The sequence below is a fragment of the Mustela erminea genome, chromosome 1 (assembly GCF_009829155.1).
Source record: "Mustela erminea isolate mMusErm1 chromosome 1, mMusErm1.Pri, whole genome shotgun sequence".
In the NCBI taxonomy this organism is placed as follows: domain Eukaryota; kingdom Metazoa; phylum Chordata; class Mammalia; order Carnivora; family Mustelidae; genus Mustela; species Mustela erminea.
Window position 1 is genome coordinate 66935323 of NC_045614.1, and position 27299 is coordinate 66962621.

The window sequence follows — 27299 nt, forward strand, 5'->3', positions numbered from 1 at the left end:
ATGGCTCAATCAGTTAGGTGTCTGCCTTCAGCTCAGGTCATCATCTCAGGGTCCCGGGATGGAGCCCCATAGGGCTCCATGCTTAATAGGGAATCTACTTCTCCCTTTCCTTTTGTCCCTCCCCATGCTCATACTCACTCTGTCAGACTCTCTAAATACATAAAATCTTTAAACAAAAAAAGAAAACAAAAACAAAAACAAAAAACATCTAGGGCTTCTGGGTGGCTAAGCTGTTAAGCATCTGCCTTCCACTCAGGTCATGATCCCAAGGTCTTGGGATCAAGCCCCACAACAGGTTCCCTGCTTGGTGGGAAGCCTGCTTCTCCCTCTCCCACTCCCCCTATTTGTGTTCCCTCTCATGTCTGTCTGTCTGTCTGTCTCTCTCTCTCTCTCTCTCTCCCTCTGTCAAATAAATAAGTAAATAAAATCTTTTAAAAAAAATAATAATTCTACCCTCCCTTTAGACTAATGAAAAAGTCACCTAGCCAACCTCCCTGTCTCCTTGAGTCCTTTCTCTTTTTTAAGATTTCATTTATTTGAGAGAGAGAGAGAGAGCGTGCGTGTGCATGTGCGTGTACACAGGTACTCTCTCTCTCTCTCCCTCTGGGGTGGGGGGCAGCCAAGGGGCAGAGGGAAAGAGAGAAGCAGACTCCCCACTGACCAGGGAGCCCAATTAGGGCTTGATCCCAAAACCCCAGGATCATGATCTAAGTCCAAGGCAGACACTTAAACAACTGAGTCATCCAGATGCCCCTTCCTCATTCTTTTCAACCTATTCTCCACACAGCAACCAGAACAATCATCAAACACAAAGCATTCTTCTCCCTCACCAGGCTGACCTTTGAGCTAGCAAGGAGTGCTGGGAGTATCCAAGGCCAAGCCTTCTAACTGGCCCATAATCTTTCCTCCTTCCCTTACTATCGCCTCCCTCCACCCTCCTTCCTCAGAGTTATCATTCCAGTAACTGTTTCTGAGGCAAATTTTTCAGGGAGAGAGGCAATACATCTGAGACCAAATATTTTCTCTGACACAGCCCTGAGTTTGATTACAAACAGGAAGTATTAATAAGCACTTAAGTAAATACACTGAAGATAATGTAGGCTAAGATTCTAAACAATCAGACAAAGGAGTTACAAATACAGGAAGAAAGATGGCTAGAATAAATTCTGTGGCTTCTGCCTGGAACTGGAGGTATCAGTATTAACTTATTTTTTTAATATAGTGGAGAAATACAAAAACAGGTATACATGTGTGTGAGTGATTTCCTAAGTGTATATACCGAGAGAGCCTAGAAGCAATAACATCTCAGTAGCAATAAGCATACCCAAAGCCCTGATGAGTAATGCTCTGTTTCAGAAGCCAACACTCTCAGAAATGGCAGACTCCATGGCTGAGACCAAGAAAATTCAAGATTCAAGCCTAAAACATCTTGCTGTGTCAGAAAGCCAAAGAAGTACTCATGGGGTGCCTGGGTGACTCAGTGGGTTAAGACTCTGCCTTCGGTTCAGGTCATGATCTTAGGGTTCCAGGATGGAGCCCCACATCAGGCTCTCTGCTCAGCAGGGAGCCTGCGTCCCCCTCTCTCTGCCTACTTGTGACCTCTCTCTCTGTCAAATAAATAAATAAAATCTAAAAAAAAAGAAGTACTCAAAAAACGAGAACATGTCAAAGACACAAGAACTAGCTTTTAAGGGGCTCCTGCTAGCAAAATCCAAAAAGTTTCAAACAAAATAACAAATCACAACCCACTGAGAAAAGTAAGAACGTCAATCTGAAGTAAATAAAACAAATAAATAGGTGAACAGAGAAAGCACCACCTTACTGTACAATGCCAACTAATAACACGAGAATATAAGAAAGAGTTAGTAAAATCAGCATTTGGCACCTTCCTGAGTATAATATCTATTTCGGGTAAGATACATCAATGGGTGCTAACGCAAAAAAAGTTTGATGGAAACAGGGTATTACAAAGATTCAAAGTATCTCCCTACAACGTACTTACTAATTAATTAGTTCAACATACTCATTAACTGTCAGGTCAAGAAAACTAGCAGACATCATCTTGACGAAGTGATACAAGTTAAACATTAACAGCCCAGGACAAATCAACTTCAAGTTCTTCCTGACACACACACACACACACACACACACAAAAACAAAAAAAAACAAAAACACAGCTGTACTTTGGTGGTACTATTGCCCAAAAATGCATAAATCACAAGAAAATATAAGACAAACTCTAACTGAGGGACAGTCTATGAAGAAATTAGCCAATACCCTTTAAAAATGTCAAGGTTTGGGGCGCTTGGGTGGCTCAGTGGGTTAAAGCCTCTGCCTTTGGCTCAGGTCATGATCCCAGGGTCCTGGGATGGAGTCCCGCATGGGGCTCTTTGCTCACAGGGAGCCTGCTTTCCTCCTCTCTCTGCCTGCTTGTGATCTCTGTCTGTCAAATAAATAAATAAAATCTTTAAAAATAAATAAATAAATAAAAATGTCAAGGTTGTGAAAAACAAGGAGAAACAGAAGAACTATTCCAGACCGAAGGACAAAAGAGCCAACCAAATGCAGTGCAGAATCCTGGATTAGATCTCTAATCTGTACATGACTCTGTCCAACAGCATTATTGGGGGAACTGGCAAAATCTGAATGTGTTTAATGGATTAAATGGTAATATTAAACCAATGTTAATTTCCTGATTTTGAAAGTTGTACTATGGTTATACAGGAGAGTATTCTTATACTTAAAAAATGAACTCTGAAAAAAAAAAATGAACTCTGAAGTTTTTTGTTTTTTTTTTTTAATTTTATTTATTTGACACACAAAGAGAAAGCCAGGGAGACAAGTGGAGGAAAGAGCAGAGGGACAGGGAGAAGCAGACTCCTCACTGAGTAAGCAGCCCAATGTGGGGCTTGATCCCAGAACCCTGAGATCCTTACCTGAACCAAAGGCTGACGTGTAACTGACTGAGCTACAGGCACCCCTGAACTTTGAAGTACTAAACACTTAAACCCTTTAATGGATTCCTATTATACTCAAAAGTACATACAAAATTTTTGACAAAGTCTGGCATTATCTAGCTCATTCAACTCTCCAGCCTCATTTGAGAATTACTGACTACACACTTTAGTCATTAGTCTATGCTTTCCCCTAGCTTAGGGACTTCACCTCTATTTTCCTCTGGAAATTTTTTTTCTCTGGGAACTTTCCCATTGTAACTCCCCACTTTTCTTGTCCAAGCTGATTATGTCATCAAAAAGTCTTCCCTCGGAACACCTGGGAGGCTGAGTCAATTAAGAATCCAACTCTTGATTTCAGCTCAGGTCTTGATCTCAGGGTCATGAGATCAAGCTATGCTTGAGGCTCCCTGCCCAGCAGGGAGACTGCTTGAGATCTGAGATTCCTTCCCTCTGCCCCTCCCCCCCCACCCAACTCACACACCCTCTCTGGCAAATGATGAATCTTTCAAAAAGAAAAAAAAAAGTCTTCCCTCATTCACTCATCCATTCAACAAATACATACTAAGAATTTCCTATATGCCAAACACAGTTCTAAGACATAGAAATTCAGTAGTAAATAAACACTTAAAATTTTAAGCCTTTGTAAAGCTTACTTTTAGAGGGAAAGACAAGATAGCTAAGTAAAAATAGAGCAAAGGGGTGCCCGGATGGTTCAGTCCGTTAAGCATATGCCTGTGGCTCAGGTCATGATCCCAGGGTCCTGAGACCAACACCTATAACAATCCAAGTCCCTGCTCAGTGGAAAGCCTGCTTCTCCCTTTTCCACTTCCCCTGCTTGTATTTCCTCTCTCACTGTCTCTCTGTCAAATAAGTAAACAAAATCTTTAAAATAGAGGTGACTGAGTGGCTCAGTGGGTTAAGCCTCTGCCTTCAGCTCAGGTCATGACCTCAGGGTCCTGGGATCCAGCAGCCCATCCAGCTCTCTGGTCAGCGGGAAATCTGCTTCCCCCTCTCTCCCTGCCTGCTGCTCTGCCTACTTGTGATCTCTCTCTCTGTCCAATATATAAATAAAAAACCTTAAAAAAAAAAAACTAAAATAAATAAATAAGAAGGACAAAATGTTATACAGGGTGATGTGAGAAGACAGTAGTCTTAAATCTCTACATGTGGTCACTTGCCTATATATAGAAGTAAAAATTTTAATAATTTAAAACATCATGAATAACGGAGAAGGCAAGAAGGAGGTGATGTGATGAGGCAAGCAGATAAATGAGATAAAAGCATTACCAGTCAAGGGAAGATCAAGTGCCAAAAAGCTGGGACAAGAGTATGCCTGAAAATACGCTGCCATGGCAAGGAGGCCAATAAGGTCACAGAACAAGCACAGGAGAAAACAGTAGGAGATGAAATCAAAGAAGTAATGATGCCTTGAATACAACTGTAAGACTTCTGGCATCTACTATATAAAATAGGAAGGGGACCCATCAAAGAGTTTGGACAAAAGAGTAACACGAGCTAACCCATTTTCAAGTCACCATTCATAGCTGCTGTGTGGAAAACTGACTTGCAGTTGTGCAAAAGCACTAAAGAAACCAGTCAGGAAGCTATTACTATAATCCAGTCAGAAGATAATGGTAGCGTGGACCAGGGTGTTCCACTTTGGTGGCAAAAGTGTTAAGGGCATGGGTGCCTGGGTGGCTCAGTCGGTTAAGCCTCCAACTCTGAGTCTCAGCTCAGGTCACGATCTCATGGTTCACGGATATAAGACCTGCACTGGGCTTCCGGCTCAGCGGGGAGCTTGCTTAGAAGATTCTCTCCCAGTGCCCCTTCCCTCACTGCTCACTTACTCTCACTCTCAAATAAATACAATCTTAAGAAATTGAGGTGCCTGGGTGGCTGGTCATTAAATGTCTGCCTTTGGCTCGGGTTATGATCCCAGGGTCCTGGGACTGAGCCCAACATCGGGCCCCCTGCTCAGCAGGAAGCCTGCTTGCTCCCTCTCCCACTCCCCTGCTTTCTGTCCTCTCTTGCTGTCTGACAAATAAATGAGTAAAATCTTTTTTAAAATAAGTAACATAAAATCTTCAAAAATAGAGGAAAAAAAAAAAGATTTGATACAGGCAGTCGATCTAACTCCTACTTAAAATTAGTTCCTAGGGCGCCTGAGTGGCTCAGAAGGTTAAGCCTCTGCCTTCACCTCAGATCATGATCCCAGCGTCCCAGGGTCCTGAGATCCAGCCCCACATCAGGCGCTCTGCTCAGCAGGGAGCCTGCTTCATCCTCTTTCTCTGCCTACTTGTGATCTCTCTCTGTGTCAAATAAATAAATCTTTAAAAAAATAAAAATAAAAAATAAAATTAGTTCCCCTCATCCTTTATAATCTCTTAGGCCTCTGAACTCTTCCTTCATAGAACTTAACAGTTTGCAATACATTTAGTTGCAGAATTATGTTTAACGTCTTTTCTCTTAAAAGATTCTAAGCTCCCTGAAAGCAAAGACTGGGTCTGTTTGTTCACTATTTTACTACTACCCTAAACAAATAAATCAGTAAAATGTAAAGTTTTTAAAAGTAACTTTTTTTTAATCTCTGAAAAATAAACCCAAGATTCTCTTACTTTGATAATGAACAGACCCTACTAAAGAACACGGCCATAAAGACAGAATACCAAGTACCAAGGACCTGAGGCAACAGAAGGCAACTGCGTGCCTAAGGGTGTTCATGGCACAGCAGGAAGCCTCATATGGCTATAGGGTGGGGATTTACAAACTCTTTCTGAGAATGGCTATTGTAGGCTTTGCCAAGCGAAAGGCAAAAAATCAAGGATAACATGTTGGTCCTTATAACAAGAAAGAAAAATCCTGCCTAACCTATATCCTTTTTACCTAAGTCAGGCCATCTCAGATGGTGGGCACACTAGGTACAACTGTCATTAGCTGGAGCCATTTCCAAAGGAAGAGTATCCAGTTCCGTGGAGAGGGCACCACTGGGCAGCTGGGGTGAGGGGGTAGGTAGGATAATACTAAACACAACTTCATTCTCTGAACTTCATTCTACTGAACTTCATTCTCTGCCCCAGTGACAACCAAATTCCAGGACGCCCTTCTCTTCTCCCAGAGAGCCCAGCCATCTCAATTTGGGCAGCTGGCTCAGCTGCTGGAGACAAGGCAATTTGCTGAGTCACCAGTTCCCAGTCTGAGATTCTACATTCGCTGCCAAGTGTAGGTGGCACCAGAGCAAACCCTGAGCAGCAGCAAGGTGCAGCCAATGGACAGGGAGGCAGGTGCAGGGAATAAAGGGGACAATGGGACAGAGGGAACAGTCCAGCGAGGTCTCCAAGGCTCAGAGCACTAACCAACTAGAGTGGTGGCTATGGAAAATATAAAAATAGGCAGCTGGGCAGGCCTTAGTTTGTTGACTTCTGCTCCAAAGAAAGCAGGAAAGGAAGTAGTAGGAGATAAAGCTACTTCCTCTGCAAATGGACCAGGGACAAAAAAAAAAAAAAAAAGAAAGGCTAAACAGAATGTCTTAAATTTTTTACACCTACTCTATTCAAAGTTTTTGGGGTCAACTCTCAAAACAAGTTGTGTGGGGAAACAGTGCATTTGTAGCCTATATTTAACTGACTAGAAGCTTTATGATGGAATCCTTAAAAACAGCTGTCTCAGGAGAGGTTATATAATTTAAAGTAAGTACTGTGGGACGGCAGTCATTGGAAATCAACAATATCTGATTCACATGAAGTAAACGCCAAGCGAGACGAAATAATGCTTTTCAAGGAAAGGAGCCATTGCTAACTACAGTTAAAATGCTGTTCCTACAGCACCAATTACTCCTTTGATATATTTCCATCATACGACCCCTGGTAATTCAGCTTAAATCTCAGGTCTCAAAATTCCTAAAGAGGGAACAAGAGCAGAAACAAGAGAATCTACCCACCTCTCTATCACTTAAATATGATTTACTAAGGGCGCCGGAGTGATTCAGTCCTTAAGTGTCTGCCCTCGGCTCAGGTCGCGATCCCAGGATCCTGGGATGGAGCCCCGCATCGGTCTCCCTGCTCGGCAAGAAGCCTGCTTCTCCCTCTCCCACTCCCCCTGTTCGTGTTCCCTCTCTCGCTGCGTCTCTCTCTGTCAAATAAATAAATAAAATCTTTTAAAAATAAATAAATAAATAAATATGATTTACTAGATCAGCAGATTCTAGCTTAGGCTACACCTCTAAAAAAGTAGACCAGGACTGCAACTTTTCCACAAGTAGGAAGAATGAAAGCCAGTGTCCTATACCAGAATTGGCCAAAAAAAAAAAAAAAAGTGCATTATGATTATGATAAATATGTACTTCAGTATTTTAGAAATAAGTACTTTTTTAATCAAATATAAAACCCTAATCATGCTTAAGAGGTATAATGTCACAGCGGGCAATAGCTCAGGCTTGCAAGTCAGACAACCCTGAGTTTGAATCTCAACTCCACCAACTCAAAGCTGTGTGACTGTATGAAAGTTATGAATAACTTCTCCAAACCCTTCCTAATGTGAGGTGATAGCTCATTAATTTAAGCATGAGGAAAAAGATGATACAATACATACTAAATACTTAAAGCAGTATTGATATATAGTACATTTGACATAAATGGTAGCTACAGATTATTTTGCAACTATCCAGAAAGGCCTTTTATATTCTCCAGTAATTTTATAAACCTCAGCCACCTTAGAGCAAATATTCAATAGCTCAATTTTTAAAAGCTCACAATGGGGAGGAAAAAAAAAAAAAAGAACCCTAGGAAATGAATTCATTTCTCTAAATATAAAAAAGACCAAAAGACAGTTATAGGACAAATTCCCATCAGAAATTCTAGTTTTAGGTATACCTGCATAGCTCAGTCAGTTAAGTGTCTGCCTTCGGCTCAGGTCATGAGCCTGTGGTCCTGGGATCAAGCCCTGAATCAGGCTCCCTGCTGAGCAGTAAGCCTGCTTCTCCCTCTGCCTGCCACTCCCCCTGGTTATGTGCCCCCCCACTCTCTCTCTCTGACCAATAAATAAATGTCATATCAAAAAAAAAAAAAAGAAGATAAAGCTTTCTTCTAAAATTTTTTTTTTAATTTTACTTATTTATTTGGCAAAGAGAGATCACAAGTATTCAAGAGAGGCAGGCAGAGAGAGAGGAGGAAGCAGTACCCACCGAGCAGAGCCCAATATGGGACTCGATCCCAGGACCTGAGCCAAAGGCAGAGGCTTAACCCACTGAGCCACCTACGTGCCCCTCTTCTAAAGTTTAAAAAAAAAAAAAAAAAAGCAAGTTCTAGATTTGGGGTTTTTTTTTAAAAAGATTTTATTTGACAGAGATCACAAGTAGGCAGAGAGGCAGGCAGAGTGGGTGGGGGGAAGCAGGCTCTCTGCGGTGCAGAGAACCTGATGCGGGGCTCAATCCCAGGACTCTGAGAACATCACCTGAGCGGAAGGCAGAAGCTTAACCCACTGAGCCACCCAGGTGCCCCAAGACGTTCTAGTTTTAAGGGCACCTGGGCGGCTCAGTCAGTGAGCATACAATTCTTGGTTTGGGCCCAGGCTATGATCTCATGGGTGATGGGATCAAGCCCCATATTAGGCTCCCTGCAGAGATTCTGCTTATAGCATCTCCCTCTCCCCTTTTCCTGACTCATGCACATGTACCTGTTGCCTGTGTTCTCTCTCTCTTTCTCCACATCCCCCTAAAATAAATAAATGAGTCTTTTAAAAAAGAGAGAGAGAGAGGAAAAAAAAAAATTCTAGTTTTAAAGTTTGAGGGAAGATGTGGAGATTGAGAACAACCAATCCACACTAGCCAAAGCAACACTGGAATGCAAATTTACATGACCTATAGAGCTCTAGTCACTACTTAGGGCTGTGCAACTCCTGAACACCCACCAGAGAGAAACAAGAGAATCCAAAGAGCTGGACCACTTATTGGTCAGAGTTAACAGATCCTTCTGCATCCTTATTTTTACACTTCTTCACCCAATTTTATCACATGAAGAATCATTAATGACGCATTTTACAGCAAAATAGAGTAAAAAGTAAATAGTCAGGGAGTCAAGAGGTCAGGATCTTAGTCTAACCCTACCACAAAGTCCACTGTGTGGCCTTAAACATCCTGTGGGCAAAGGATTCTTCCTTAAGGTTACACAGAATGAAGACAGTCCTAACAAGCTTTTTTATTTACTAAACATTAGAAGTCAAAACACAGGAGTGCCTGAGTGGGTTAAGTCTCTGCCTTTAGCTCAGGTCATGATCTCAGGGTCCTGTGATAGAGCCCCATGTCAGGCTCTGCTCAGCAGGGAGCCTGCTCCCCCCCTACCCCCGCCTGCCTCTCTGCCTACTTGTGACCTCTGACAAATAAACTTTAAAAAAAAAAAAAAAAGGAAGTCAAAACACAGAAAAATCAGATTTTTTTTTTTTAAGATTTTTATTTATTTGACAGAGAGAGAGATCACAAGTAGGCAGAGAGGCAGGCAGAAAGAGAGGAAGGGAAGCAGGCTCCCCGCTGAGCAGAGAGCCCGACGCGGGGCTCGATCTCAGGACCCCGGGATCATGACCCGAGCCGAAGGCAGAGGCTTAACCCACTGTGCCACCCAGGCGCCCCAACAAATCAGATTTTAAATCTTCCTTAAAACTGCCTATTCAAGCTATCCTACAACCCAGTAATCACATACTGGGTATCTACCCTAACAATACAAATGTAGGGATCCAAAGGGGCACGTGCATCCGAATGTTTATAGCAGCAATGTCCACAACAGCAAAACTATGCAAAGAACCTAGATGTCCATCAACAGATGAATGGATAAAGAAGAAGTGGCATACACACACACACACACACAAAACAGAATACTATGCAGCAATCAAAAGAAATGAAATCTTGCCACTTGCAATGACATGGATGGAACTAGAGGGTATCATGCTAAGCGAAATAAGTCAATTAAAGAATTATCATATGATCTCTCTGATATGAGGTATCTGAGAGGCAGGGTGGGGGGTTATGGAGGGTAGGAAGGGAAAAAAATGAAACAAGATGGGATCAGGAGGGAGAAAAACCATAAAAGACTCTTAATCTCAAGAAATAAACTTAGGGTTGCTGGAGGATGAGGGCGTAGGGATAGCGGGGCTGGTTTATGGAATTGGGGAGGGTGTGTGCTATGGTGAGTGCTATGAAATGTGTAAGCCTGAGGATTCACAGACCTGTACCCCTGGGGCAAATAATACATTATATGTTAATTTAAAAAAAAAAATTTTTTTAATTCTGTCTATTCAGGGGAACCTGGCTGGCTCAGCTGGTTAAGCTTCAGACTCCGGGTTTCAGCGTCATAACCTCAGGGTCATGAGACTGAGCCCCAAGTGGGGCTCTGTGCTTGGTGCAATGTCTGAGATTCTCTCCCTTCCCTTCGTGCATGCTCTCAAAAAAATAAAAAAATATTTTTAAAGATTTTATTTATTTATTTAACAGAGAGAGAGAGAACACAACCAGGAAGAGAAGTAGGAGAAACAGGCTCCCTGCTGAGCAAGGAGGGAGCCCAATGCCAGATCTGATCCCAGGACCCTGCGATCGTGACCTAAAATTACAAACTATTAAAAAAACTATTAAAAAAAAGTCAATGAAAATACTAATATCAAAACCAGTGAATGTTGGGCGCCTGGGTGGCTCAGTGGGTTAAGCCGCTGCCTTCGGCTCAGGTCATGATCTCCGTGTCCTGGGATTGAGTCCCGCCATCGGGCTCTCTGCTCAGCAGGGAGCCTGCTTCCCTCTCTCTCTCTCTGCCTGCCTCTCCATCTACTTGTGATTTCTGTCAAATAAATAAATAAAATCTTTAAAAAAAAAAAAAAAAACCCAGTGAATGCAGCAGACTGAGGAAAAGCACACAGTTCTAAAATAAATGTATAAGAAAAACAAGAGGGGAAAAGTTGATCACTCAATACAAAAAAGAAAAAGTAAACGACAAAGGCAGAAAAAAAACATACACTTCGTTAAAACATTTATTTGATAGGGGCGCCTGGGTGGCTCAGTGGGTTAAGCCTCTGCTTTTGGCTCGGGTCATGATCTCAGGGTTCTGGGATCAAGCCCCAAATCAGGCTCTCTGCTCAGCAGGGAGCCTGCTTTCCCCTCTGCCTGCCTCTCTGCCTACTTGTGATCTCTGTCAAATAAATAAATAAAATCTTTAAAAACACACACACACACACATTTATTTGATAAAATAAAATAAAGCCATATTTATTTAAAAAAAAAAATGTTTGAGAGAAATAGAGAGACAGAGTGCACGCACGTGCAAGCATGGGGAATGCAGAGGGCAGAGGGATAAGCAGACTCCCTCCAGAGCAGGGAGACTGACTCTGGGCTCCATCCCAGCACTGTGAGATCATAACCTGAGCCAAAGTCAGACACTTAACTGACTGAGCCACCTAGGTGCCCCTTGACTTGATTTAAAAAAAAGGTAGTTCCAAGCCCTTAGCAAATGTGATCAAGGGAGAAAACCACATTAATACATGCACATTAGGAATAAGAAAAAATTTCAACTACCAATTATGAAAATAAAAAATTCTGTGAGGACTTCTGTATGACAAAAGGTATCATAAATGCAATTAAGAAACAAGACACAGGGGCGCCTGGGTGGCTCAGTGCATTAAAGCCTCTGCCTTCAGCTCGGGTCATGATCCCAGGGTCCTGGGATCGAGCCCCGCATCAGGCTCTCTGCTATGCAGGGAGTCTGCTTCCTCCTCTCTCTCTGCCTGCCTCTCTGCCTACTTGTGATTTCTCTCTCTGTCAAATAAATAAATAAAATCGTTAAAAAAAAAAAAGAAAGAAAGAAAGAAAGAAACAAGACACAAAATGCCTGCGTGTCTCAGTGGGTTAAGCCTCTGCCTTCGGCTCAGGTCATGATCTCAGGGTCCTGGGATTGAGGCCCGCATTGGGCTCTCCACTCAGCAGGGAGTCTGCTTCCCTCTCTCTCTGCCTGCCTCTCTGCCTACTTGTGATTTCTCTCTCTGTCAAATAAATAAATAAAATCTTTAAAAAAAAAAAAAAAAGAAACAAACAAAACACAGGTGTGGATATTTACAAATATACATAATGGGGAAAAGGGTAAATAACCAGAAAATGTAAAAAGCTCCTAAAAATCATTAAAAAAAAAAACAAGCAACCCAGAAAATGGGCAAAGAAAAAGAACAGGCAATTCACAGAAAAAGAAACTAAGTGACCAGTAAACATAAGATACTCTAATTCAGAAAAACCCAGGCAATGCAGCCAAAAACAAGATACCATCTCTCATCCAACATTTCACAAAAAGCAGTAATTTAAATTAACTAGGAAGTACCAGCAAGGATGTGGAGGAATAAAAACTCACATATACCTGTTGATGGGAATGTAAATTGATAAAACCACTGTGAAGAGCCAAAAATACAAGTAACTCTCTTCCAGTTAACCAGAGATCTGAATGAACATCCTCTGCTTCCTCCCAAAATTCCACTAAAAAAGGAATAAAAAATTTAAAAGATGTAAATGCACAAGGACAAAGACAACAGGAAACAGCACAACACCATATAAGAGGTTTCAGGAAATTTTCTAAAAGATGAGAAGTGGATGAATGAAGCAGAGAGAGAAAGCTGAAAATCTGACTCCCTAAAGGGGAGGAGCTAACAAAATAAAAGTCAAACCATCCCAGAAAAGTCAGAAAGGATATGAATTAAAAAACGTAAGGTACCACTCAAGAAAGGAATTTAGGGGGTGCCTGGGTGGCTCAGTGGGTTAAAGCCTCTGCCTTCGGCTCAGGTCATGATCTCAGGGTCCTGGGATCAAGCCCCACATCAGGCTTCCTGCTCAGTGGGGAGCCTGCTTCCTCCTCTCTCTCTGCCTGCCTCTCTGCCTACTTGTGATCTCTGTCAAATAAATAAACAAAATCTTAAAAAAATAATAAAGAAAGAAAGGAATTCAGTGTAAGTCTGGGAAGAGAATGGCTGAAAATCTGAAAAAAACATTCAGGCTCCCAGCTCCTCTACTCTGAGAAACATGTTAGGTACACCAAGCACAGCTAAGGTGGGAATCAAGCACAACTAAGTGGGGAGGAGGATGCAGACTGAGAGGCTATGGCTGGGAGAGCTAACTGCCTGCATCATTCTCTCTCCTTCTTCCTTCCTTCTCTACAAGTTAGTAATGATAAGAAAGCAAGTTCATCACTAGACCTCTACATGGTGCTATGTACCAGTACTCATCAAGCTAGCTTCTGTTCCTGTTCCTTCCTTCTTTCTTCCTTCCTAACAGAACGCCAGATTTCATGTGGCTATATGGCTGCCCTTAATAAAAACTCCCTTTTCTATCCTACCCTTCTAGGAGATACAGACATATGCTAACATATGAGCAAGGTGTTGTTATGGGGCAGTTTCCAGGGAATATTCTGGAAACTGAGCCCTCCGCCTTTCTCCCTTCTTCTTTCCAACTATCTGAACCTTGGGTATGACTACTATCTGGGCCTTAAGAACAACAACTCTAGGTTTTACAGAGCAGACAGCTAGAAGACACCTGAGCCTGATGAACTTCACAGAACCACTATACCAGCCCCAGACAAGCAGAACTTTTTACAAAGGAATACAATCATAATTTAACTCACTAATAATGTAAGATCTCATACATGCAGCTAAATCCAACCCTAATACAGATGTCACACTAGACTAGGTAATGTATATATGACTACTAAAATCCCCAACCTCCATTCCCCTTGATCAAATTTCAAAAAGCTGACAACCAGGCTTTTTCATAGGAGACTGGAAGCTTTCTCTCTCTAATTGCCACAAAAGACGCAGACACTGCTATCTGATGTTTCCTTCCCCAAAACCATGGATCCTCTCTGACCATCCTGAAGTTTACCAAGGCTCTTCTAATCAGTTTTAAGTTAAAGCCACTTTGTAAAGGCTGATGTCCATTCTCAACATGATACTCATAAATGTATATTTTAGGAAATTTTAATAGAGCTCTACAAGTTAGTAATGATAAGAAAGCAAGTTCATCACTGGACCTCTACATGGTACCATGTACCAGTACTCATCAAGCTAGCTTCTGTTCCTTAGAAATTAGCTCCAATCTTCTGATTCAAAAATTTTATTTAGAAGTTCATTATGTACGCCTTCTGGGTGGCTCAGTTAGTTAGGCATCTGCCTTCAGCTCAGGTCATGATCCTGGAATCCTGAAATCAAGCCCCGTGCCCAGCTCTCTGCTCAGGAGGGAGCCTGCTTCTCCCTCTCCCTGCCACTCTCCCTGCTTGCGCTCTCTTTCCCTCTTTCAAAAAAATGGTAAAATCTTTAAAAAAAAAAAAAGTTTGTGGCTCATCCAGGAGTTGGAGTTAAGTTCCAATTCCTGATTTCAGCTCAGATCATGATCTCAAGGTCATGGGATGAGCCACGGATCATGCTCCCTGCTCAGCTGACGCCGTGTGGGGAGACTGCTAGAGATTCTCTCCCACTCCCTCTCCCCTTCCCCCAGCTCGCACTTGCGTGTATTCAGTAAGTCCTTTTTTAAAAAAATAAAAGTTCACCGTTAAAAATATGTAAAGTAATGTTCAGTTTACACAATTACTTAAACACAATTATTAAAGTAAAATATTCCAGGGATGCTTGGCTGGCTCAGCTGGTAAAGCATGCAATTCTGATCTCCAGATCATGAGCTCGAGCCCCACGCTGGGTGTGGAAACTATTTTTAAAAATTAATAAAAATTTTTAAAAAAAGATATTCTGCTTACTTGATTGAAAAAACATCTCACAACTGTCTGATTTTTGCATACTCAAGGAAGTTTTATATACATCCCCATGCTAAAATTTAATAGATTACAGTATATCTGTTAGCTTACCTTTAACACAATAAAAAGGCAAGAAGTGAAAAATATATATACATAGCTGTTCAATGAATGGGCTAGAAGAGGATAATACAGTGAGCTACTAATGAAGCATGGTTACTTTCAAAGAAGACTATCTCCGGAACAGCCCCAGTACCTAGGAACAGTTCTCACATTTATGCCTGAGAAGAGAATAAAGGACTGAACAAATGAATGATGTTTTAAAATTCACAGCAGAACCCTATCACAACCACTATCCACCATTCCCTCTTTGCCGTGAGTCTTAAAACTATGCACCAATTGGGGCGCCTGGGTGGCTCAGTCGTTACGTGTGTCTGCCTTTGGCTCAGATCATGATCCCAGGGTCCTGGGACTGAGCCCCAAGTCCAGCTCCCTACTCAGCAGGAAGCCTGCTTCTTGCTCTCTCAGCCCCCTGCTTTGTTGCCTCTCTCAGTCTCTCTTCTCTGCCAAATAATAAATAATCTTTAAAAAAGAAAAAAAAACTACCATGCACCAATTGTCTCTGAACACTCCAAGCTCCTTAAGGTTTGGGATCAAATTTAATCTACTTATTAACAAAACTGCTAAGTCTATAAGGAGATGTTAAGGTATATAAGGAGATGTTAAGGAGATGTGTATAAAACTTCCTTGAGTATGCAAAAATCAGACAGTTGTGAGATGTTTTCTCAATCAAGCAAGCAGAATATCTTTTTTTTTAATTTTATTATTTTTTAATGATCTTTGCAATCCAATAGTCATATCTTTAAAAATGACACCAAAGGGTCATAATCTCTCTGAGCAATCTATTCAGTATACTTCTTTCGGGGAACCAGCCCTTCCCCATGCCAATATTAATACCACTTTGATCCATGTGGGATGGGAAAGTTAAACCAGCAGACTGACTCAGACAAAGGCAATTAAATTAGCTTATTTCCCCTATTTTCCATCATCATAAATGGGCACAAGCCAACCCAGTCAGAGACCTCCCATGGACTTTCGCCAGAGATAAAATTACTCCTCATTTAAGATCCTGAGTATTCGGGACCACTGTAATTACAGTAGAGCTACGTGGGACCATGTCCTCCAGAACAGGAACAAAGCTCACCTAAACTTAGGGATCACAAACCCAAGATGATCTCCAGTGATGTGTAAAGCTAAAGAAGTGATACTCCTAAAATTCTCAGACACAGGAACAAACTAATTTAATCTAGGCTTCTCTTTGCATCCTAATTCAGCTGTTTCTCCTGTGAAACAAGGATAATGTGTTTCCCATAGGTACCAACTAGGCAAAAGAAAATTTTTAACTATGAAGTACTATAAAAATGTTGTCATCCCATCCGAAAAGTACCACAAACGGAACCCTCATTAAATAGAGCATGACCTCGGGACGCCTGGGTGGCTCAGTTGGTTAAGCAGCTGCCTTCGGCTCAGGTCATGATCCCAGCGTCCTGGGATCGAGTCCCACATCGGGCTCCTTGCTCGGCAGGGAGCCTGCTTCTCCCTCTGCCTCTGCCTGCCATTCTGTCTGCCTGTGCTCGCTCTCTCTCCCTCTCTCTCTGACAAATAAATAAAATCTTTAAAAAAAAAAAAAAATAGAGCATGACCTCAATAAGCACTGTTAACAAATCACTTCCTTATGTGCATACCTTCCTGTGAACAAACTCATTTTAAGCAACCTATCTTGAACGTTCTGTCACTGAAGCTTAATTTCAAACAAGCACAGCTCCGAACCTTTGGAGTTCTCCATCATTGGATTATGATGAACTTAAGATAGCCCACTGAAAGTAAAAACAATGTAATGAGTACTAGACGTTTGTCCCAAGGCCCCAATTCTCTCACTTTCCTCAAGCAACTACTATTATGAAATCTAAACCTGGCCAAGAAAGTTTTGCGGTGATGCAAAAATGGGGAAGGGTGGAGTCTCAGAGACCCACCCACCTACCCCCCCCCCAAAAAAAGTGAGGAAAATTAGTTCTGGAAAACGTGGCGAGCGAATAGGACGCGGCCGACTGTTCCCCACCCCCCACCCCCCGATAGAGAACGGACGGAGTCCCAGCAGACCTGGGGCTGAGGCTAGCCGGCGGGACGAGTGGGCAGGGTGAGTGGTGGCCTACCGGGCCGCTCCGGCTCACCAGGAAGGAATGCAGACCACACCTACGCTCCCCGCCAAGCCAGGGCGGGGCGGCCCGACTCCGACCTGGGTGCGAGGGCGGGACGCAGGAAAGGCAGAGGAAGAAGGGGGGTGGGGAGAGCAACAGGCCGCAGACCACCTCCCCTTCGCTCGCCCCCGGGCCCACCTCAGGAGCGTCTCGAGAGCGCCCTCGTGCTTGTCCAGCGGGCGGCCGAGGGCGGCGCGGCGCAGCTTGCTGAGCTCCTCCGCCGCGCGGCAGTACTGGGCCTGCTCCTCCCCTCCGCTCGGGTACGTCTGCTGGATGAACTTCACCAGCGGCTTGGCCAGGTCCACCTCCGAGGTCTTTTTCAACTGTACCGAGATGAACGTCGCCATGGCGAGCACCTCGGCCGCCGTTCGGGCCAAAGAGCGCAGGACCGCGACGAGAGTCGACTCGCGCGGACTACCCGGCTGGCGGACCGGCGGACCGAGGAGCCGACGGACGGGTTCTCCGCCGGTGCTTTGGATCCGGCCACTTCCGGGAGCTTCCGCGCAGGCGCACTGGGCGCGCCGCCTGCAGTCACGTGAAGCGGACGGGCGTCCCCGCTGCTCTTCTCCTGGGCCCACTTTCGTTTGGGCTGAGCGGTAAGAAGCTGACTCTTTTCGGAAAAGGAATTCTCCCTTTCCAGCTCGCTGTCGCAGCGGGTGGACCGAGCGTTTTCACGTATAAGTAACTATTCCTCCGTCCGAACAACTGTTGAACTGCCATCTAGGAGAGTTTTCCGCGATCTGTCCAAGACGCAGCTTCAGGGTGGTTGTGACCTATGGTAGTTCGTTCAACGGACTGCTCTACACAAGGACTGAGCCTTGTAGGCAAGGTGTCCCTGCCATTGTGCAGCTTACAGTCAGGTAAGGACACAGATACTCAGGTGGACGAACAACAGTGTGTTTGGACTGTAGGGTATTAGGGTCCCTTGGAAGAACCTGATTTAAACAAGATAATTAGAGAAGGCTTCTCTGAGAAGATTAACTTAAAATGACCCACACTTTGAGAAGTGCTTGACGTTAGAAGAACGGAAGAGTGGCAAGGGAGAGCCTCCCAGACCAAGGGAGTGCAAGTGCGAAGGCCCTAGGTGGCAAGCACTTCCCTTCTTCTGAGAGTTGAAGCAAACTGTGGCAAAAACTTAAAAACCACACGGGAAATGGAATGAGATAAAGTTGGAGGAGTAAGCAGGCATCAATCATCACAAACTTACAGGCCAAGTTAGAGAATTTGTATTATAGAATAAATGCAAAGGAAGCAATAAATGGGATTTAAGCAATATTGACATGATAGAATTTGCATTTTAAAAAGGTCATCGTATGCATCAATCTGATCTCTTGATGGGTTGTAGTATGAAGTATACGATATCATCTGTGATATATTCCAAGCAAAAATGTTTAGCTTGAGTCTATCAAACCTTTGCATCCAACACAATTATTAGAAATACCCGGGATAGGGACACCTGGGTGGCTCAGTTGGTTAAGCAGCTGCCTTCGGCTCAGGTCATGATCCCAGCGTCCTGGGATGAGTCCCACATCGGGCTCCTTGCTTGGCAGGGAGCCTGCTTCTCCCTCTGCCTCTGCCTGCCATTCTGTCTGCCTGTACTCGCTCGCTCGCTCGCTCGCTCTCTTTTAAAAAAAAAAAAAAAAGAAATACTGGGGATAGAGGAGCAAAATACATAGGAGGCAACCAAACATCGAGGAGGTAGAATATTCTGCAGAATAATTGGCCCCATCTCTTCAACAATGTATTGTTATGAAAAAAGCCACTGCTGTATGAAAAGAAATCTAAGGTACACAAGAGTAGATTAAATCCTGGTATGAACAGACCACCTTATAAAATGCATTTTCAGGAAAGCTGAAGAAATTTCAGTATAAATAGACTGACTAGGATGAAAATGTATTGCCATGGAAAAATGGAGATTATTAACTGAAAAGAGCAAGTCACAGCATAGTACGTATGTTATAATCTCTCACTTTGGTTACAAATACAAAATACATGTGTTTGTGTACTACAAAAAAAATCTAGGATTATACCATAAGTGTGTTAACAGTTGTAATCTTTGGAAGTGGAGTACATATTTTTATTTTCAGGTGTACAGTATAGTGATTTGACAAGTCTGCAAATTATGCTATGCCCACCACAAGTGTAGCTACCATCTGTGACCATACAATGCTGTTACAATACCATTGACTGTATTCCCTATGTTGTACCTTTCATCCCTGTGACTTACTCATTCCATAACCGGAAGCCTGTCTCCCACTCCCCTTAACCCATTTTGCCCATCCTCCACCCCCCTCCTTTGACAGCCATCAGTTCTCTGTATTTATGGGTTTTGCCTGTCTTTTCTGTGTAATTTTTTTACAGCATATATACTGTTGTTATAAAAGTTTATCTTACCAAATTTTCATTTTTTAATAAAAGATTCTAGGTTAAAATAAAATAGCCACTTAGCTGCTACATAGCTCTACATAGAGAATGTATTAAAGAAAGGCAAGGTGAGGGGCACCCGGGTGGCTCAGTGGGTTAAAACCTCTGCCTTTGGCTCAGGTCATGATCCCACGGTCCTAGGATTGAGCCCCACATCTGGCTTTCTGCTCAGCAGGGAGCCTGTTTCCCCCTCTCCGGCCTGCCTCTCTGCCTACTTGTGATCTCTCTCTCTCTCTCTCTCTCTCTCTCTGTGAAATTTAAAAAAAAAAAAATTTTTTTTCAAAAAGAAAAGCAAGGTGAAAGTTATGAGATCATGTCAGAAATCCAGGCAAGAGATCATGAAAGCCAGCATTAGCGGGAGTGAGCTAAGTTGATGTGTTTTTGAGTTAAAAATTGAAGAATTTACTGATAATCAGGATAGGAAGGTGAAGAGAAGGGAGGGAGAGATCAAGGAGGCTCCTGGTTTGGGTGCCTGATCTTCTGAGTGGTCAGTAGAATCATTTACTAATAGAAGAACTGATGTATCCTCCACTGATGGGGGCAGGGGGTGGGGAGTGTTTGTATCCAGCCATTCAAGTGGAGTCAAGAAATTGATAGTTGGGTTTATGGGGGATTAGAGCTTCAGAGAGAGGTTTTGTTTGAGAATCGGCCGTCAGCATACAAATTATTTTTAAACCCCTGGTAATATAAAGGAAGACAAACAGAAATAGATCAGAAGCTATCAATTAGGGATGCCTAGGTGGCTCACTCGGTTAGGCATCTGCCTTTGGCTGAGGTCTTAATTGGGATCGAGGCCTGCGTAGGGCTCCCTGCTCAGCAAGGAGCTGCTTCTCCCTCTCCTCCCCGCTCATACTCTCTGTGGCTATCTTTCTCTCTCTATCTCTCTCTCTCAATTAAATAATAAAATCTTTTAAAAAAAAAAAAAAAGCTGTAGATTAGGAAAGATAGACTCAGATTACGAATTTTTTTTTAAGATTTTACTTATTTATTTGATAGAGATCACATGTAGGCAGAGAGGCAGGCAGAGAGAGAGGAAGAAGCAGGCTCCCTACCGAGCAGAGAGCCCAATGTGGGGCTCGATCCCAGGACCCTGGGATCATGACCTGAGCTGAAGGCGGAGGCTTTAACCCACTGAGCCACCCAGGCACCCAGATTAGGAATATATTTAAGGCAGAAGATGATAGAGTATCTTGTAAGGTTGGCTGACAGAACTGACGTACTGCAGAGCGAATGAACATTCAGAAGAGCCTGAGGAGCAAAGCATGTGAAAAGTGGAGAGGAAAGGGTCACCAGAACTGGGAGGGTAGAAGGGAGGGATTAACTATCAGAAATATGTAAGATAAATCATTTGTTGAGGCAGATGGAGAATGAACATAGATGTGCCTAACTATATTGCATTAGTCAAAGGAAGATTAGGGGGATCCTGTCTGATGGAACTTAAAATCCAAACTACCCCTGAGGGCTGCTGGGGGAAGGAGGTTTGTGAAGAGGGTGGTTGGGTGATGGACACTGGGGAGGGTATGTGCTATGGTGAGTGCTGTGAAGTGTATAAGCGTGATGATTCACAGACCTATACCCCTGGGACAAATAATACACTATATGTTAATTTTTAAAAATCCGAAGTCCTTACTGTAGCTTGTTTTATTTCTGCATATCTCTTCAATTTCATATTTTACCACTTGTTCCTCATTTATTACTGCGCAGTCACATTGGTCTTATTTCAGTTTTTCGAATTCACTGAGATCTTTCCACATAAGACTTAGAATACTTCCCCCCTCGCTTTTCTTCATATGAAATGTCTCCTTCCCATCATAGCATTTAAAGTAGATTCCCCCTTGTTAATATCTAACTCAGCCATTGTTTATTTCTTTCAAAACCCTTATCCTGACTAGCAAGTATTTTTGTTGTTGTTGATTGAATTTTTGTGACTTCCCCACGAGAATATAACCTCTATAAGGGCAAAATTGTGGGGTTTTTTTTTTAATACTTTTATATCCAGCACTTGGCACATGGTAGGTACTCAGTAAATAGGTTTTTTTTTTAATTTTTTAAAGGTTTTTGTTTGTTTGTTTGTTTGTTTTTTGACAGACAGAAATCACAAGTAGGCAGAGAGGCAGGCAGAGAGAGTGGGGAGGCAGGCTCCCTGCTGAGCAGAGAGCCAGATGCGGGGCTCGATCCCAGGACCCTGAGATCATAACCTGAGCTGAAGGCAGAGGCTTTAACCCACTGAGCCACCCAGGCGCCCCTCAGTAAATAGTTTTAAATGAGTAAGTGAGTTTCACTGCTTGTAAAAGGAAAAATTAGATTTCTATTATCAAAGTAACACATTTCTCAAAAACAGATACCTTCATTAATTTGGCAATAAGCCAGTGTAATTAATTAGACAGTAGATCAGTGGCCAAAGAAGGATTGCATATTAGGATAGGCTAGCTTTGTGTTCTGATAATAAACAGTTTCAGAATCTCAGTATTTTAATTTAGTAAACAGTTGCCCCTTATCTACATAAAGTCTTACATAAGACAAGCAGCTAGTTATCACAACATGAGATGACACATTCGAAGGGGAATAGGAAATCTAGAGCATTATGCAACAGCTTTTCACTGCCGGAGCCCTCACTTCCACTCCCATTTCCCTGGCCAGAACCTCTCACTTAGACCCATCAAACTGCAGTTGGACTGGGAAGGGTAACCTTTGTGCCCAGGAAGAAGAGGTGGGCTGGATATCAAGGACCACCAGTGATGCATTCTAAGGATGAGTTTCACTGCTTCCAAAGTTACTTAATAGTAATGATGATTTTCTATCTGTGGAATGAAACTCCATTAAATACATTCTAGTATATATATATAGAGAGAGAGAGAGACAGAGTATAGTCTCAGTGTAATGTTTGGGGAGATACTAAATCAACAGATTTTCCTCCCTGATAATCCGTAGTTCTGGTAGGCCCATCATTACCCCCACTGATTGAACCAATGGAAATAATTGCTTCTTTGGACGGGTAGAACCCACTGAAAATGGGTGAGTTTCAAACCAGAGTTCTTGAAGTCCATATTGAGACAATAGCCTGAAAGTAAGGACTTGTGATTTTTGGAGGAGTCAAGATTTTTTGTCGTTGTTGCTGGTGGTGGTGTTTGTTATTTTTTAAGATTTATCTTTTTGAGAGAGACAAAGAGAGTGAGCAGGGGGAGCAGCAGAGAGAGAGGGAGAGAAGCAGACGACCTGATGGGTCCATCCCAGGATCGTGACCTGAGCTGAAATCAAGAGTGGGACACTCAACCAACTGAGCCACCCAGGCGCCCCCGAAATCAAGCTTTGTTGAGGAAAGAGGCTTATAAAAGCCAAGCCCAGAAGGCCACAATAAAGAGTTTTTTAAATAAATGAGAGGGTAAATAGGGCAAGGGTTTGATGGAAGGGAAGTTCATGCAATGTAATAAAGAGAAAAGCCTTTGGGTGCTGAGAGGAAGGGTCTGAGAAAGAGTGAAGGGCAGAAGGTAAATGAGGTGCCCTCACTTCCTTACTCTACACTCTATAATGTTGGGTAGATAGGGGACGGGGGAAGTCCTCAAGGGAAGGAGATGAGTAGAAACAATGAGACAGTGAAATCAAAAACAGCAAGAATGGTACCCCATGTCACCTGGGAGACACATCCTGTGTAAGGAATGGAAAGTGGGGAATGGTATGGGGCAGAGGCACAGGTTTTTTGCAATATGTAATAGAGAACCATTTGTCTTTTTAATCTATTTGCATATTTAACTTCCAAAAAAATTAAAAAATATGCAAAAAAAAAGAAAATTAGTCATTTTTCACATATGGGTGTATAAATTTTGTCCACATGGCACCAGAATTTTTATTTTAATCCAATTAATATATAGTGTATTATTAGTTTTAGAAACAGAGTTCAGTGAATCATCACTCTTAAATAATACTCGATGTACACCACTTGACCTCCTTAATGTCCAGCACCCAGTTACTCCATCTTCCCCCACCCCCGTCCCCTCCAGCAACCCTCAGTTTGTTTCCTATGATTAAGAGTCACTTATTGTGGGGCGCCTGGGTGGCTCAGTGGGTTAAAGCCTCTGCCTTCGGCTCAGGTCATGATCCCAGGGTCCTGGGATCGAGTCCCGCATCGGGCTCTCTGCTCCGCGGGGAACCTGCTTCCTCCTTTCTCTGCCTGCCTCTCTGCCTACTTGTGATTTCTCTCTGTCAAATAAAAAAAAAAAAAAAGAGTCACTTATTGTTTATCTCCCTCTCTGATTTTGTCTTGTATTTTTCCCCTCCCTTCCCCTATGCCCCTCTGTTTTGCTTCTTAAATTCCACATATGAGTGAGATCATATGTTAATTGTCTTTCTCTGATTGACTTATTTCACTTAGCATAATACCTTCTAGTTCCAACCATGTCATTGCAAATGCCAACACTCATTTTTCTGATGATTAAGTAGTATTCCATTGTGTGTGTGTGTGTGTGTGTGTGTGTGTGTATACTCACCACATCTTTATCCATTCATCTGTTGATGGATATCTGGGCTTTTTCCATAGTTTGGCTATTGTGGACATTACTGCTATAAATATTGGGGTGCAGATGTCCCTTCAGATCACTACATTTGTATCTTTGTGGTAAATACCTAGTAGTGCCATTTTTAGGTCATAGAGTAGCTCTACTTTCAACTTTTTGAGGAACCTCCATATGTTTTCCCGAAAGGTTATACCAGTTCACATTTCTACCAACATTGTAAGTGGGTTCCCCTTTCCTGAGTGGTTAATTTTAGCCATTCTGACAGGTATGAGGTGGTATCACATGGTTTTCATTTGTATTTCCCTGATGATGAGTGATGTTGAGTATTTTTTCATGTGTCTGTTGGCCATTTGTCTGCCTTCTTTGCAGAAATGTCTGTTCATGCCTTCTGCCCATTTCTTGATTGGATTATTCTTTGGGTTTTGAATTTGATAAGTTCTTTATAGATTTTGGATATTAGCCCTTTATCTGGTCAGACATTTGCAAAATATCTTCTCCCATTCTGTCAGTTGTCTTTTGGTTTTGTCAACTATTTCCTTTACTGTACAAGAGATTTTTATCTTGATGAAGTCCCAAGAGTTCATTTTTGCCTTTGTTTCCCTTGCTTTTGGAGACATGTTTAGCAAGAAGTTGCTATGGCCGAGGTCAAAGAGGTTGCTGCCTGTGTTCTCCTCAAGGATTTTGATGGGTTCCTGTCTCACATTTAGGTATTTCATCCATTTTGAGTCTATTTTTGTGTTTGGTATAAGGAAATGGTCCAGTTTCATTCTTCTGCATGTGGCTATCCAATTTTACCAACACGATTTGTTGAAGAGACTGTCTTTTTTCCATTGGACATTCTTTCCTGCTTTGTTGAAGATTAGTTGACCATATAGTTGAGGGTCCATTTTTGGGCTCTCTAATCTGTCCCGTTGATCTATATGTCCTATTTCTGTGCCAGTACCATACTGTCTTGATGCTTACAGCATTGTAATAGAGCTTGAAGTCCAGAAATGTGATGCCACCAGTTTTAGTTTTCTTTTTCAACATTCCCTTGGCTATTTGGGGTCTTTTCTGGTTCCATAACATGACATGGCATGACATTTTCACAATATTTATTCTTCCAATCCATGAGCATGGAATGTTTTTCCATTTCTTTGTGTCTTTCTCAGTTTCTTTCATGAGTGTTCTATAGTTTTCTGAGTATAGATCTTTTGCCTTTGGTTAGGTTTATTCCTAGGTATCTTATGGGTTTGGGTGCAATTGTAAATGGGATCAACTCCTTAATTTCTCTTTCTTCTGCCTCATTGTTAAAGTCCAAAATTTTTAAAGAGAAATAGGGAAACTATTAAACCTTTTATCTAGAATTACTCCCTAGGTAAGCCCACTCTCATCCTATATACTACTGCTCCTATTTCCATCAGTTGCCAGTTCTCTAACACCATTCACAGCTATTGTAATAACTACTGCCCTTGTCGCCACAGTGTCTCCCGACTGAGTCATTTCACTTGAGTAAGATAACTTCTAAGAATAAAGTATCAGAATTATTTTTTAAATGCTTTATAGAATAGAAATAAATATTTCTAGAGAGCTAAAAATTATCTTGTGAGCATCTCAACATTGAGGGCATGTTTTAAGACTCCTATTTTCACTAAAATCCAATATTTGTTTAAGTATTTTAGGTTGAAAGAGAAGCACCCTCACCCTCTCCCCCTGACTTTTATTGTTAATTTGCTTTTACAGCTATATGAGAATGTGTTTTTAGTCTGTTCCCTGAGGCACACATTAGCTCTGTTTCAGATCCAAGGAGCAGTCAGTAAGTGTTTTTAGTGTCTCTTCGTATTAAACACACTTGAGTTTCTTTGTAAGAAAATTATGTGTAGGGGTGCCTGGGTGGTTCAGTCAGTTAAAGCCTCTGCCTTCGGCTCAGGTCATGATCCCAGGATCCTGGGATTGAGCCCCGCTTTGGGCTCTCTGCTCTGCGGAGATCCTGCTTCCTCCTCTCTCTGCCTGCCTCCCTGCCTACTTGTGATATCTCTCTCTCTCTCTGTCAAATAAATAAATAAATAAATAAATAAATTTTTTTAAAAAGAAATTTATGAGTATACAAAGAGTATGAATAATTTCATTTATCTTTTCTTATTTAATATTTATGACCTCATGCTAAAAAACAAACCCTGTAAGCTTTATTGGTACAAAGCATCAGTAACATTTGGATGACCATACTAAGTTAAGCAAATGTCTCTGAGTTCCCACTATATGCCAAGCAAAATTTAAATCAAGAGAATTCTGTAACCAACCTATCAATCTATTGTATATATTTATAGAGGTCTTGATTCCCCCCCTCACAGAGAATAGTTTGGGAGATAGTTGTTCATAGGAAGAGGTCTAGAAGAACAGTTAAGGAAAGTCCTAAAACAGCAGCTGTGCAACAGACCTAAAGATTAGCCAGCCCAGATTAAAGCAGAAGGATGAAGGGCTCCAGAAGGAAGGTCCAGAGAGAAGAAAAGATTGATGGGATTATATAGACTACCTTATATGATGGAGTCTTCAGAAATATATATATTATCAGGAAGAAGGAAAGAATGACAGTAATATTTTAAGGAAAAAGACTGAGCAAGTAAGGAAATAAATCATAGTGCATAGCCTAGTATGCTATTAGCAAAATTTACACTCATAATTAACATTAATTTTTTTAAGATTTTATTTTTAAGTAATCCCTAAACCCAACTTGGGGCTCGAACTTACAATCCTGAAATCAAGAGCCACATGCTCTACCAACTGAGCCAGGCAGGTGCTTCTAAACAGTAATTTTTTAAAGTGATATCCACCAGTTTTTTTCCTGGAAAAATTACTGTTTTCTCTTTGTAACTAACAGGTAATTTGTGGCAATATACTGTGAGACTGTATAAATATGTTGTTTCTCATTAAACATTTTTCCACTGTTTTTTTCATGCTTTGATGATTCTTGCCTGAATCTATTATTATGATGATGATTGCAAAATGGAAATGTTTTTTTTTTTTTTAAGATTTTATTTATTTATTTGACAAACAGAGATCACAAGTAGGCAGAGAGAGGGGGGAAAGCAGGTTCCCCGCTGAGCAGAGAGCCTGATGCGGGCTCTATCCCAAGACCCTGGGATAATGATCTGAGCTGAAGGCAGAAGCTTAACCTACTGAACCATCCAGGCGCCTGCAAAATGGAAATGTTCTTACCCATCATTCCAAACAGTATTTATTTGTTGGCATTATTTTGTAAGGAAGAGGTTTTTTTTCTCCCATTTATTTGTTGATTCATTCAGTTATATATTTATATCATCAAAGATTCATGAATTTTTATTTTATCAAGTAGATCATAATCTGTTCCTATTATGATATAATTTAAAACTCTGTTTTGTCTAAGATTGAACCAATGGAAGCACC

At 42.0% G+C, this 27299-nt stretch overlaps 1 protein-coding gene across 3 annotated transcripts in view; it reads right to left on the bottom strand.

Annotated features, from left to right (window-relative positions):
• PDCD6IP (programmed cell death 6 interacting protein) overlaps positions 1-17443 on the bottom strand; it is an 80555-nt gene extending 63112 nt beyond the window's left edge. For 2 of the 3 annotated variants that reach the window (XM_032360845.1, XM_032360679.1), the window contains exon 1: positions 17101-17443. In XM_032360845.1, the coding sequence (XP_032216736.1) occupies positions 17101-17309 (209 nt within the window). In that variant the 5' untranslated portion in view covers positions 17310-17443. The remainder of the gene's footprint in view (positions 1-17100) is intronic. The other variant, XM_032360761.1, reaches the window with a different exon arrangement.
• Positions 17444-27299: the final 9856 nt, after the last annotated feature.